This window comes from Zootoca vivipara, chromosome 10 (assembly GCF_965207765.1).
Source record: "Zootoca vivipara chromosome 10, rZooViv2.hap1.1, whole genome shotgun sequence".
NCBI lineage: Eukaryota > Metazoa > Chordata > Lepidosauria > Squamata > Lacertidae > Zootoca > Zootoca vivipara.
In genome coordinates, this window is record NC_142593.1 from 61,939,389 (window position 1) to 61,953,479 (window position 14,091).

The 14,091-nt window shown below is 48.9% G+C and overlaps 1 protein-coding gene across 9 annotated transcripts in view; it reads left to right on the plus strand.

The window, feature by feature from the left end:
- Positions 1–14,091, plus strand: part of LOC118077095 (phospholipid-transporting ATPase ID) — an 87,718-nt gene that overhangs the window by 13,043 nt on the left and 60,584 nt on the right. For 3 of the 9 annotated variants that reach the window (XM_035100444.3, XM_088652788.1, XM_060280418.2), the window contains exons 3-4: positions 18–138; positions 3,494–3,696. The exons of 5 other annotated variants lie outside the window; for them this stretch is intronic. In XM_035100444.3, the coding sequence (XP_034956335.2) occupies positions 3,630–3,696 (67 nt within the window). In that variant the 5' untranslated portion in view covers positions 18–138; positions 3,494–3,629. Of the gene's footprint in view, positions 1–17; positions 139–3,493; positions 3,697–7,329; positions 7,451–14,091 lie in introns of those variants that run through there. One more of the 9 variants, XM_060280417.2, reaches the window with a different exon arrangement.

A 14,091-nucleotide genomic window follows, 5' to 3' on the forward strand; every position in this document is an offset into this window, starting at 1 on the left:
GTATGTTTACGATTTAGGGGGGCTGCGTATGACAGCGTCTGGGGACCCCGGATCTGGGGGATTCGGAGCTGATTCAGCCAGGAGGAAAGATGAGAAGAGCAAATATCCAGAAGGAAAGCACAGGATGTCAGAGCTGAAGTAGGTCCCCCTCCTCTCACCCTTCCGAAACAATTCCCTCTTTTGAAAAGATCAGAAACCCAAATGCTGCAAAGGATGGGGTGGGGGGTGGAAGCCTCAGGCCAGGCTGGTGGGAAACAGGTTTGGGGTGGGCCTGAGCTCAGCGGGAGTTAGAGCTTTGCATGAAGGGAGGTCCTGGGTTCAGCCAGGAGCATCTTCAGGAAGGGCTTGGAAAGACCTGCCAGGCAGCGGGTGCAGAAGATGGGCTGGCAGCAGCTTCCTCTGCTCCTGGGGTGGGCTAGCAGCTTCCAGAAAAGATCTTCCCTGAGTTCTGGCTCCGAGGAGATGCTGTGAGTTATGAGAAAGAGGCCGAAGTGTGCCTTGTTGTAGCTCCTGAATCAGGAAGCCTCAGGGGGACAGAATCCGAGGCAGAACCACACCAGTCTCTCTGAGGTCCAGCAGCCCAACTAGGGAAGGACCTGCCCAAGGCTGCATTGGGGCTGTGCTGGGCCACATCTGGGGCTCCTTTGGCCTCTGTGACGTGGTGATGGGTCAAGCAGCACACACAGAAGAGCTGAGCCCTGGCTTGCAGCCGAGGAAAGATGAGACTGTAAGAAGAGTCTGTGGACCCGGCCAGTGACCCATCTAGCCTGTTCTAGATGCCTCTTTGGGAAGCCTGCAAGCAGCATTCAAGCAGAAAAGCCCTCTCTTCTCCTGCCATTTCCAGCAACTGGTATTCTGAAAAAGCATCGCTCCTCTGACTGTGGAGGCAGAGAAGAGTCACCCTGGCTAGGAGCCATTAATAGCCCTTCTTCAGCTGCCTTGCAAAGACCAAGAGGGGGGGGGGGGGCTTCCAGTATAGCAAAGCCCCTTCAGGAGCCCCCTCACCTTTCCTTTTTCTGGCCTTGTTGCTTTGGCGTAGCTGCAAACACATCTATTTATTCCCACATTTGGAGCTGGAAGGCGAAAAGGGGCTTGTCCGCTTCCTGGCTGGCCCCCAGCTTGGCCCTCTCTTCCTTGACCGTTTCCTGCTTTTCTTTGCACTTCATGGGAAAAGGTGGACAGAGCAAAGGCTTTCAAAGAGAACAAAGGCCAGCAGAGACATTAACTGGAAAGTCAAAGGATTCCGGTGGAAGATGGAAAACCCCACTTGGCCCTTGTCCAACATAAGTGGAGGAGGAGGAGGAGGAGGAGGAGGAGGAGGAGGAGTCGCTCTCTGTGCCCTTGAGGGCGTGCAAGGAGCAGCCGGTCCCTCCTGGAGGCAGAACGGATAACAGAAGAGCCTCTTAGCTGAGGTGAAGCATCACCGCCTTCCTCCTGTCCTCTTTCAGATATGGATATTTAGGAGGGGACTGAGCCCCTTATGGGAACAAGGTGCTGTGAAACTCTGCAGAAGGAGTTTGGATTCTCCTTTGGAGAGATGAACCTGTTGCTTCCCCACCCAACAGCTTTGTGTGGATCTAAGCAGGAGAAGAGAAAGCCAAGACCAGCCTGGGGAGGGGGGCGCCTGGGAGCTTCCTCTCGGGGCACCTTTTCTGCTTCTTAGGTGAACTCCCCAACCTCGTTCCCTCCAGATGTTCTGGACTCTTCAGGGAGCCTTGGTCAGGCTGGCTGAGACTGATAGAAGCAAAGAGTCCGGAACATCTGGAAGGCACCAGCTTGGCCAAGGCTGACCAGAAGCCTGCAGGGGCCGGAGGGGCTGTTTGCATGGCATTTGGGCTTCCAGGAGGAAGGGAAGCAGCTGCTGGTTTTGCTTTCTGCCACAGGAGTGGCAAAGGGCAGAAGAGGAGGAAACTGGAGGGGGAGGAGGGGGAGGAGGAGATGTGCTTCCATAGAAGTGCAGGTGGCCTGGGAGTTTGGGGGTGCAGGGCAGATATTGGAAATCTCACTTTTAAGTAAATCACAGAGAAGCAGGAAAGTCCCATGGCATGAGAGTGACCCTTTCCCCCCCCCCAAGAGTGAAATGGAATATTTTGTCCTGGGAAAGGGAGGCATTCCCTGGTGGCTCAGATAGAATAAATCGGTAGTTGCAGCAGCAGCATCAACAAGAAGGCCTCTCCACCCCCCCCATCCCCCCCACCCTGCCTCTGTCCTCTGAACTTCTGTGTGGAGCCTCAGGGACTTGTGTGCCATTGGTCTCTTGGGCCAGTGGCTGGAAGGTCTCCTGAGTCCAGCTTTGATGAGGCTCGCCTGGACCAATCCCCATGCTTTGCTCGCAGGAAATCTGCTCCATCCCTTTCCCACTTCCAGAACCAAGATGATGGCAAAAGAAGAGCTTCCAGGAAAAGTCTGGAGATCATTTCTGGCACACCATGAGACTTCACCTGCTCCAATTGCAGCAGCTGGTCTAAGAGCTGCAGGGCTTCAGGAGGTCGCCCTCTGCTTTGGCGTGGGTGGTGTCGACGGGCACAAGACCTTGGGCTGCCTAGCTGGACCTCTCGCCTTTATACCAGGAGCACCCCTCCTGCAGGGACTTAGCACTTCAGCCTCAAAGGTGCCCTGGAGCTACTCCAAAGGAAAAGCCCCCCTGCCTGCAGTTACCTGGCTAGTCACCTGTGGTCCATCTCTGGCCTCAAAGTGGGTGGGGAAAACACAAATGGCAGATCCCACCCAGCAAGCCACCTTCTATGGAGTCTTGGCCCTGCTCCATCTTACTTGGGAGTGTCTCTGCTGACTGACAGCAGCTGTCAAAGACCTGGGTCGCAGGAAGGTCCTTTGCCAGCCCTACACCACCAGACCTTTTCGATGGGGCTGAATCTGGGACACTGTGCACGCAAAGGGCAAAGGATCCAAGCCCCCCCCCCATCGCCCCCAGCTTCCAGAGCCTTCTCCTGAGTCCAACCATCAAGTCTGGCATCCTCTGCGCCAAGCTCCAACCAGTGTGGCTAGTTGTGAACAGTCCGATGGCACCTGAAGAGCGTCACCTTGGCTATCCTGGCACAAGGGGGTCCTTCCCAGCCCTGCTCCCCAAGACCCCTTTATTAGTAAGGGTGGGGGCTGCACTTGGGACCTAGTGCAGACAGAAGAGGTTGTCTGCCCCAAAGTCACAGGCTTTTCTGCCTTGAGGTGTGACATCCCTTACCTGAATCACCTGCGGTAGGTGACTTGCTTGTGGCCTCTGCTGGGCTGCTCTCACGGGGAGGGTCCTTCTTGGGTTTGACCTCCAAGTAGGCAGGGAGGTGGGGGGGCACAGTCCCTCCTCTTTATCATTCTGGGGGACCCATCAACTTCCCAGGTAGTTGGCGGGAGTTAGAACCGGGTAGAGGAAGCAGCGGCGACTTGTGGTAATGTGACCACAATTTTTGCGTGTGAGTGAGTGAATGGATAACGCTTCTGCTGCCCCCTCCCTCCCTCCCTCCCTCCCTCCTCTCTGCAGGGGACCTCTAGCTCCTTAGTAAGTGAGAGACACCTGCCAATCAATCCCGCCCACAGCGCCATGGAGTTCTCTTGCCTGGACTGATTTCTTCAAAATGGGGTAGATTCTTCCCGCGGTGCCACCAGATGCTGCATTCATGAGTGAGAACGGTGTCCGCCGTCAATATCACCGTTTAGATGCCCTCCTTTCCTGGTCCTCGACAGGTGCGGATAAATAACAGCATTTCTTCTTAGCACTAAAGTAGACGTGAGTTGGGGCCCCATAGCACCAGCTCACTAACCAGAGGGATCTGGGATTTGCTGAGGGCGCTGAGAACTGTAGCTCCCTGAGGAGGTCAACTGCAGTTCCCAGGAATTTGGGGAGGAGGCTAAGCGCTTTAAGTTTGCTCTGCATAGACGGTGTGGCTGTGACTGGCGTCTGCCTGTTTTCTTGACTGACAGTAGCACTTCTCCCAAGTCTCCTAAATGGCACAAAGGGGGTGGAGCGTGAGAGAGTTGCCCCTTTTTATTTATGCCTTTGCTCATTTCCATTTCTTCCTACTCTGCATTTCTCCACTAAAGTCCATTCAGGGTGGCTTGCAATGAAACATCAGATTGTGAGAAATAATTATAATTATAATTATTTATACCCCACCTTTTTCCCTAATAAGGACTCAAGGCGGCTTAGAGATAAAAATCACAAACACAAAACAGCAAAAGCCAACCATCCCCTGTGGATGACATAGAATCATAGAATCATAGAATCATAGAGTTGGAAGAGACCACAAGGGCCATCCAGTCCAACCCCCTGCCAAGCAGGAAACACCATCAAAGCATTCCTGACAGATGGCTGTCAAGCCTCTGCTTAAAGACCTCCAAAGAAGGAGACTCCACCACACTCCTTGGCAGCAAATTCCACTGCCGAACAGCTCTTACTGTCAGGAAGTTCTTCCTAATGTTTAGGTGGAATTTTCTTTCTTGTAGTTTGAATCCGTTGCTCCGTGTCCGCTTCTCTGGAGCAGCAGAAAACAATCTTTCTCCCTCCTTTATATGACATCCTTTTATATATTTGAACATGGTTATCATATCACCCCTTAACCTTCTCTTCTCCAGGCTAAACATACCCAGCTCCCTAAGCCGTTCCTCATAAGGCATCGTTTCCAGGCCTTTGACCATTTTGGTTGCCCTCTTCTGGACACGTTCCAGCTGATCAGTATCCTTCTTGAACTGTGGTGCCCAGAACTGGACACAATACTCCAGGTGAGGTCTGACCAGAGCAGAATACAGTGGTACTATTACCTCCCTTGATCTAGATGCTATACTCCTATTGATGCAGCCCAGAATTGCATTGGCTTTTTTAGCTGCTGCATCACACTGCTGACTCATGTCAAGTTTGTGGTCAACCAAAACTCCTAGATCCTTTTCACATGTACTGCTCTCAAGCCAGGTGTCTCCCATCCTGTATCTGTGCCTTTCATTTTTTTTGCCCAAGTGTAGTACTTTACATTTCTCCTTGTTAAAATTCATCTTGTTTGCTTTGGCCCAGTTGTCTAATCTGTTAAGGTCATTCTGAAGTGTGATCCTGTCCTCTGGGGTGTTAGCCACCCCTCCCAACTTGGTGTCATCTGCAAACTTGCTCAGGATTCCCTCAAGCCCATCATCCAAGTCATTGATAAAGATGTTGAACAAGACTGGGCCCAAGACAGAACCCTGTGGCACCCCACTAGTCACTACTCTCCAGGATGAGGAGGAGCCATTGATGAGCACCCTTTGGGTTCGGTCAGTAATCCAGCTACAAATCCACTGAATGGTAGCATTGTCTAGCCCACATTTTACCAGCTTCTTTACAAGAATATCATGGGGCACCTTGTCAAAGGCCTTGCTGAAATCAAGATAGGCTACATCCACAGCGTTCCCTTCATCTACCAGGCTTGTAATTCTGTCAAAAAATGAGATCAGATTAGTCTGACATGACTTATTTTTCAGGAACCCATGCTGACTTTTAGTGATCACAGAGTTTCTTTCTAGGTGCTCACAGACTGTTTGCTTAATGATCTGCTCTAGAATCTTTCCTGGTATTGATGTCAGGCTGACTGGGCGGTAATTGTTTGGGTCCTCTCTTTTCCCCTTTTTGAAAATAGGGACAACATTTGCCCTCCTCCAGTCTGCTGGAACTTCGCCTGTTCTCCAGGAATTTTCAAAGATTATTGCCAGTGGTTCTGAAATCACCTCTGCCAGTTCTTTTAATACTCTTGGATGTAGTTCATCTGGCCCTGGAGACTTGAATACATCTAAACTAGCCAAGTATTCTTGTACTACCTCCTTACTTATTCTGGGCTGTGTTTCCCCTGCTGAATCATCTGCTCCATATTCTTCAGGTCGGGCGTTGTTTTCTTTCTTGGAGAAGACTGAGGCAAAGAAGGCATTGAGGAGTTCTGCCCTTTCTCTGTCCCCTGTTTGCATTTCACCATCTTCTCCTGTGAGTGACCCCACTGTTTCCTTGTTTTTCCTTTTGCTACGGACATACCCATAAAAGCCCTTTTTGTTGCTTTTAACCTCTCTGGCGAGCCTGAGTTCATTCTGTGCTTTAGCTTTTCTGACTTTGTCTCTACACGTGCTGGCTATATGTTTGAATTCCTCTCTGGAGATTTCCCCCCTTTTCCATTTTTTGTACATATCCCTTTTAAAGCTTAACTCAGTCAAAAGTTCTTTAGATAGCCAGCCTGGCTTCTTTAGGCACCTTCCATGTTTCCGTCTCATTGGTATTGCCTGAAGTTGTGCTTTTAATATCTCCCTTTTAACAAACTCCCAACCATCATGAACTCCCTTCCCTTTTAGTATTACTGTCCATGGGATTTCACCCAGCGTTTCCCTAAGTTTTCTGAAGTCGGCTTTCTTAAAGTCTAGAATTTGGACCTTAGTATGCTTGGTTGCTCCTTTCCGCTGGATAATAAACTCCAGAAGAGCATGGTCACTCCCACCTAATGATCCTGCCACTTCTACCCCACTAACCAAGTCATCACTATTGGTTAGGACCAGATCTAAAATGGCTGATCCTCTTGTTGCTTCTCCCACTTTCTGGACAATGAAGTTGTCTGCAAGGCCAGTGAGGAATCTGTTCGACCTTATGCTCTTGGCTGAGTTTGACATCCAACAAATATCAGGATAGTTGAAATCCCCCATTACTACTATCTCACTTGCTTTGGAATGCTTGGCCATCTGTTCCAGGAAGGCATCATCTGTGTCCTCAGTTTGGCTTGGGGATCTATAGTAAACTCCCACAATGAGGTCACTGTTGTTTTTCTCTCCCTTAATTTTGACCCAGATACTCTCAATTTGGCTTTGAAGTTTTAAATCCTGGATCTCTTCACAGGTATACATATCCCTAACATATAAAGCTACTCCTCCTCCTTTCCTGTTTGGTCTATTTCTCTTAAATAGATTGTATCCCTCTATTACTACATTCCAGTCATGAGACTCATCCCACCAGGTTTCAGTGATGCCTATTATGTCATATTTAGTACATATTTAGACATGGACACTGGCCAGTAGGGCCCTGAGACACACAGCCCTCTTCCACACAGTACTTGCAACCTCAATGGCTTTGCTTGCCGGGAGAAAGACCCCCCCCCACCCCCATTTCCCTAGGGGCTCCTAGGGAGCACCAAGACATTGCGACCCCCGGCAGCCAAGGTGCTTGCTGGATCAGGCTGAGCAATTCAGTCCTCCCTCTGGATTCCTTGCACAAAGGCCCTGCTGTCTGGGGAAGCCCTAGGGCAGGCTCTGGCTCCCGTTATCTCTCTTGCTGTTTAATCATTGACCCTCTCGCTGAGGTCATGCAGCGGCTCTCTGGATTCCTGCGGATGAATCCAGCCATTATCCGCCAGACCAGAAATGGCTCTGAGGTCTCTGGAGTCCCACCACCTCTCGGGAAGGAGGGCCAAGACTGTGGCTGAGCGGCCAGACCTTGTCCTTTGGGGTGAGTGGGCTGGGGGAGGGGGTCAGGCCTCACAGGCTGCTGGGCCGAAGTGGGGCTGCCCCCAGATCCTTGACTTTGAACCCAGGTGATGGAGCGAGGAAGAGGGTGTCCCAGGGTGCCTTATCTCTTGCAGCGGAGTAAACAAAGCCTGCACTGGAGGAGGTTGAACTAGACGCAACATTTTACCTCCCGGTGAGCATCTTTGAGCACTCATTCCATAGTGTAAGAACAGGATAGATATCTTAAACATATTGTTGTGATAGGACTGGTGTCACAACTCTCCCACCGGCACCTGTGCTATTTTAAGAAGCTCTGGAAAATTAAGAGTTTCATCTCCTCCTCTAGAGATTGTGAGGCTGCTGTGGGAGCATCTTTTGAGAATATGGCTTTTGAAAAGTTTCTGAAGATCTGTGGCCGAGAGAAGGGGGTTCATGCCACCTGCACGTAACTTGCTTGCAGAGTGGAGGCGCAATGGCGCAAGTGCTTGCATGCGCCTGCGATCATATGTGCGTTGCGCGCTGCACCAATCTCTGAATGGTGGGAGATTCCAGGGGTTCCAAGCACTGACCCAGAGTTTGCGTTTGGATTTGGGAATGAGGCACAGTGAAGACACACTGGTGTCTTTATGATTGATGGTTTGTTGGCCCATCCATGCCACCTGAGCCTGTGAAAGAGAGTTCACAGCACTGACGCCCCCAAAAGAGTCTTGCTTCTTCTCCCAGAGATGCAGCCTTGAATTCAAGCAGAAGTCAGCCTCTCTCTCTCTGCTTCCTGCGTTGATTTTAGGTCACATCACTCAATTCAACTCTAAACTCTGGCATTTGTCCTCCTCCTTACCTGTGGGTTAGTTAGCAGGTGGGCCCCACCCATTTGCTGTCTCCAAATGTGATGGCTAAAGACCTGGATGGCTTTAAAAGAGGATTAGACAAATTTGTGGAGGAGGGCTCCTAGCCGCGAGGGCTGTGCTCTGCCTCCACACTTGGGGACAGTAATTCTTCTGAATCCTGCTTGCTGGAAACCTCAGGAGCAGAGAGGGTTCTTGTGCTCCAATCCTGCTGGTGGGTTTCCCATTAGACATTGGCTGGCCAGCTGTCATGGATGCTTCAGCTGAGATTCCTGCATTGCAGGCAGTTGGACTAGATGATCCTAGGGGGCCCGTACAACTCTGCAGTTCTTAGATTCAATGACCTCTGGTTGGCCACTGTAAGAACAGGATTCTAGACATCATCATCATCATCATCATCATCATTTTATTTATACTCCACCCTTCCCAGTCAAGACCGGGCTCAGGGCGGCTAACTACAAGTATATCAAAGCAAGCATAAAAGAAACAATTCAATTAAAATGCAGATTAAATACAATGTTAAAATTCAATTTTAAAATTAGGAATCTACAAGTGCATCCTCATTTAAATATCTGTAGGATAAAGCCTTAGGGGAGGGTAACACCGGGGTCAGACTCAGTCAGTCCAAATGGGCCCCCTTTGGCCTGATCCTGCAGGCTCTTCTTACATTCTACGTTGAGGGAGCCAGCTTGGAGTGGATCACAACCGCAGTGGCAACCCTGTGCTGGAGTTGGGTGGGGAGAAGGTTTCTCCGTACTAGGCAGGCCCAACTGAGCCCTGGGCAATTTCCTCCTTTCTTGCACCAGGTGGGCTGTGGTTGCAACCCGTCACACCACAACCGTTGCTGCTGACTTTATGCCCCATTGAGTTTGTGTGTTCAGGCAGCAGGAGGTGCCCGCCCCCCCCCCCCAGCTCCTAGCCCAGATGTCCCACCCACTGTCCAGATGTTGCTCTGTGGCATCTTTCCCAAATCTCACTGCCTGGGGCAGCGGAGAGAAAGGACTCCAGTTTCTGCCACGAGAATCTTGTTTATTTTCCACATTGTGAAATCGGAGGCTGGATGAGTCATTCCCTCCAGTGTACTTAAAACAAAAAAACCACTCTTTCCCCACCTCCCTGCCTTTCCTCCCAAATATGTGGGTTGATGTGCATCCCCCGACCCAGCCGTGAGTTTCAGTGGGGAATTCAAATCTGGGTCTTCTTGCTCTGACAGTCAGGGTGCCTCCTCCTCCTCCTCCTCCTCCTCCTCCTCCTCCTCCTCCTCCTCCTCCTCCTCCTCCTCCTCCTCCTCCATCATTTCTTAAATGCGAGGGGCGGAGAGGCATCCTTTGCAAACCCATTAACTCTGAACCCCAAAATGTGGGATCCTCTCCAAACCCGTGCCTACGTTCTGTCAGGGTTGGGGGGGGTTTCAGCATTTTTCAGTGAAAACCCCATTTTTTTGCAGCGCCCCACAAACTAGCAATTGATATATCAAACATGGGGTTTGTACTTTCCATTAACTATGAACCCCAAACTGCCTGCTCTCAGGCAGCCTATTGGCCATGGGGGATGAATGCCAGGGAGCTCCGCTGGGGCATGGATCCAGACCATGGATTCACCCCAAGAAGGGTGAGCAGTGGTTTTTGGCTGCCACCCTGCAAGTCAGAGGAGGGAGATGGGCAAAGCTCGGTCAGAATCCTCTCCTGGCTTCCCGGCAGCCATTCATACATGAGGCTGCTGGGGTGGAGCCTTTTCTACGGTCCTTGTTGGGAGAGGCAGGCTGGATGGCAGGCAGGCGGCTGGTGCTTTGAGGCATTGACCTCTCCTGGGCCACGAGGTCCATTGCTGACTCTCAGCAGCTTCGTGACTCTTGGCTCTGTGGGCAGAAGAATCCTGGGCAGTGATGAAGGTCTGGAAGCCAAGCCTTAGGAGGAACAGTTGAAGGAGTTTAGCCCGTAGCAGGGAGAGCCCTCTGCAAATATCTCCAGGGATGGAGCAAGCTTGTTTTCTGCTGGTCCAGTGTGTAGGACCTGAACTAGGGGTTCAAATGGCAAGAAAGGAGATTCTGACTCCTTCACAAGAGGTTGGGTGTCCACCTGTCAGGGTTTTCTCCAGCTGTGATTCCTGCATTGCAGGACTAGATGACCCTTGGGGCCTCTTCCAACTCTTCAGTTCTGTGCTGGGTGCCAGAAATCTCCCTGCTCTGCTTTTCCGCCTTCACCCTCCCTGGGGTTCAAGAGCTGCCATACAGAGGACCCTTCCAGGTTCTCAACACTTTGTGGGTGGGGATTCCATCACAGGCTGACAAATTCAGGTTTCTGCCCTCAGCGTTGACTTGGTGCTCTTTGGTTCCTCCTCCTTGAGGAGGAGTCCAGAATAGACTGGGAGGGGTAAACAGCAGCAGAAAAGGGGAGGAGGGTGGAGGATCAGAAGACGCCCAATGGAACGAGCCCTGATGGCTGCATGCTGCTTCCAGGATCAGAGACAGGATGATGTCTCTGTAGACCAGAGGCTTAGAATGTCGCAGTTGCACCTGGTCCTGCGTTTGAGCTGCCTGTCTGGTTGGCTACTGTGAGAAACAGGTCTCTGGACAGGATGGGCCCCCACATCCAGAGTTTTTCTCATGAGAGGGAGCTAAGATCCTGAGAGTTGTCGCTTGTCCCATTTTATGACTCCTATCTCATCTTCACTCCGCCTTTATCTCCTCCACCCTGAACCTTTGTCCCAGGCGACACACTTGGGTTTGCACAGACCTTATCAGTTCTTAGCCAGGTGTCGGTGGTGCTGGCTCCAGGCAGGTGGCTTGTAAAGCAGGAAGAGGAAGAGCGTTCCTGGGTGTGCATCCCACCTCTAGTCGGGCCCCAGTGGCTGCAGGACCCACAGGCACACCTTGGGGAGGGAGAACATGAGAAGAGCCAGAGGCCCAGCTAGTCTAGCCTCCAGTTCTGCCTGTGGGAAACCAGCAAGCAGGAGTCGAGCACAAGAGAAACGCTCCCCTCCGGTGGCTTCCAGCAACGGGGATTCAGAAGCATTGTCCAGCTGCAGGCACAGGGGAGCTGTTGCAGCTGTTGTAAAATTTATGCTGGTTCCTATGAACCCAGAGAAATGGATCTTGACCCAGGGAGAGCTCAAGGATCCAGGCAAGCAGACGAATTTAAGCGTCTCCTGCCCACCAAATGACAGAGACCAAACCAGGACGTACGAAGCAAGGCACTTTTATTTTTGCTGTTGCAACAGGGTCCTTCCTCTCACACAGGAGAACAAGGAAGGAACCCCAAACAAAGATGTCTTGCCCTTAAAAAGAAATTTGAAATTGGTTTCAGCCCACCCCCCAGAAGCATCATCCATATGTCACAGAAGGGGTGTAGCCCAAGACCCCTCTCCCTAGATTCATCATAGGTACATCATGAAAGGGGAGGTCTGGTGGCAGTAATCTGAGCATCCTGGACCCTGCCCCCTGCCCCCAAAACCTAATCAACAAAATTGAGAGATATTTACATTTCCCTGTTTCCCAGCCAAGTTAATCACACCCTTTTGTCTGGCACTCAGGTATCAGGATGCCAGGGATTATCACTTTAATTCCTGAGACAATGAGAAGGTTCCCCCCACCCCCCTTCTTCCTTGCAGAGGAACACCTGGTCAGAGAGAGTCAAAATGGTGTCAGAAAGGCCTGTCTTCCTGTGCTGCTTCAGACATGTTTCTGTACATTCATGTACATGTTTTATGAACCATTATTATATATATATAGATATGACCTCAAAATTCTTATAACAATCCCCCATTTGGGGCTATAATTTTTCTTAAAAATTGTTGCCCCACAAAAGAATAACCAGATGTGTTGTTTTAGTACTTTGGGAGAAGCATTTCTCAAAAATGGTCTATGTATTACACTTAACAGGATGGTCCACCAATATTGACTGGAAAGTGCAGTTTGCTTGTTTACCCTTTTGTGTGTTCTTCAGGTGTCAAAAGCTAGCTCTCCTCTGGTTGCACACCTCCATCGTGGCACAACAGCAACAATCCCTGGTGAATCCCCTTAGGGCTTTCATATTGACCATGTCGCCTGGCACTCACCATAGCTGCCACAGGTTTGGACATGTCATGAGAGAGATGCCTTTGCCTTGGGCTTTCTATGGGCCTTTATTATAGGCTCTGGCCTTGCACTGTAGGGAGTTGCCCAGTTGCTCTTAAAGGAAGAAAGCTACTTGCACCTTGGATACACTTGCCCAATTAGAACTGAAGCCAAATTAAAATTTATACAGCCCCAAAAAACATGTCCAAATTAGTCAATTTTAACTCTAAAAGGGATCATTCCTGTTAAATCAAGACATAAATACCTTCATTTATCTGGTGTTTCATGGATCTTGGGGCTTATTCTTGGTAAAATGATTTAAAACAATCTAAAATTGTGTAAGAAGGCTGGCACACTGCAGAGTGCCAGGTGGGACAAGAAAATGTGGTCATAAATTGATCTTAATCTAAATACTGGACTATGCAATATCCTGATCCTAAAAGGCATACAATGCATGGCAATAATACAAAAAAAAAACAGTGGGACACTATACATTAAACATAAAAAACAATTAAACACAAAATTGGTTCACCCCCCCTCCCTCCTTGTGGAAATAACATACTGTCAGACATAGTTCAATGTTTCTGTCGAATATCACACAACATAAAACATAATCATATATCAGTTGTATGTCTTGAGGCCATCATGATCTTGAGACAATTCCGGCTGCTTTTAAATCCTAGGGCACAGAGTCTTGAGGTCAAGGAGAGAGAATGTCCTTGCAATTCACTTTCCCCCTTTGTCCCAAAGTCATTTGACACATTTCAGTATTCCTATATAACACATAATGCACAAAACCTTCAAATTATTAATTATACGCCATTTGTATATCTTGAGGCAATCAGGTGAACTTGAGATAATTCTTGCTGCTTTTGCATCTATCTCCAACAAGGGGTTTTTCTTGTCTGCCTTCGAGTCACTGGGAGGAAGCTAACAGTACTTCTATAACAGCACTTCTAAACCTTGCTGAAACGTTATAGCTTTCTAGGTCCTCCTTCTTAGGTTGTGATCAAAGAGATAAAATGTCAATTTGGTTTCCTGTAAAACATCCTTTTGAAAATAGGCCTGCAGGGGGTTGGGGCCTGAAGATATAATTAGTTACAAAATAATAATGATAAATAGTCAAGAAAGGGGAGAATATTCTAGAAATTTCTTCTTGGGAAGCTGCAAATAATATAAGATCATAGTTATTTAATTACTGCTGTTATTGTCTACTCAGTCAGTTTAATTTACTTCACCTAGTTTGGCTGTGGAGGACAACAATTTTGTTAATTAGGACACAATTGATAAGTTATTAACATTTTCCATGTGTGGTTCCGAATTCTCTTTGAGGTTCGCGTATCCTGTTTGAAAGGGATTATTATTACCATTATTATTTACAGGAAAGAATGACTTAGATGCTACATTCGTATGTACAGGAAGAAAAAGTAGAAATAGAAAAAAATGCATAAATAAAAACAAAATGATATTTAGATTACCACTCAAACAACAAAAAATTTTTTAGAAGGACTTGACACAAAAATCTCAGATTAAAAAAAAAAAATTATTATCAAATAATATGAAGACATTATAAAGACCATACAGGTTAATATTGGACTGTAACCTAAAGATTTGAAGGTGAATGGTAAAATAATGGGAAAAACCTTAAAAGTCATCATGTGCTATCTGATAAAAGAGAACTCTATGGGGAAAAACACAGATGGTACCTGAATAAACATCAGTAATAAGTTTTGGAGACGCAGT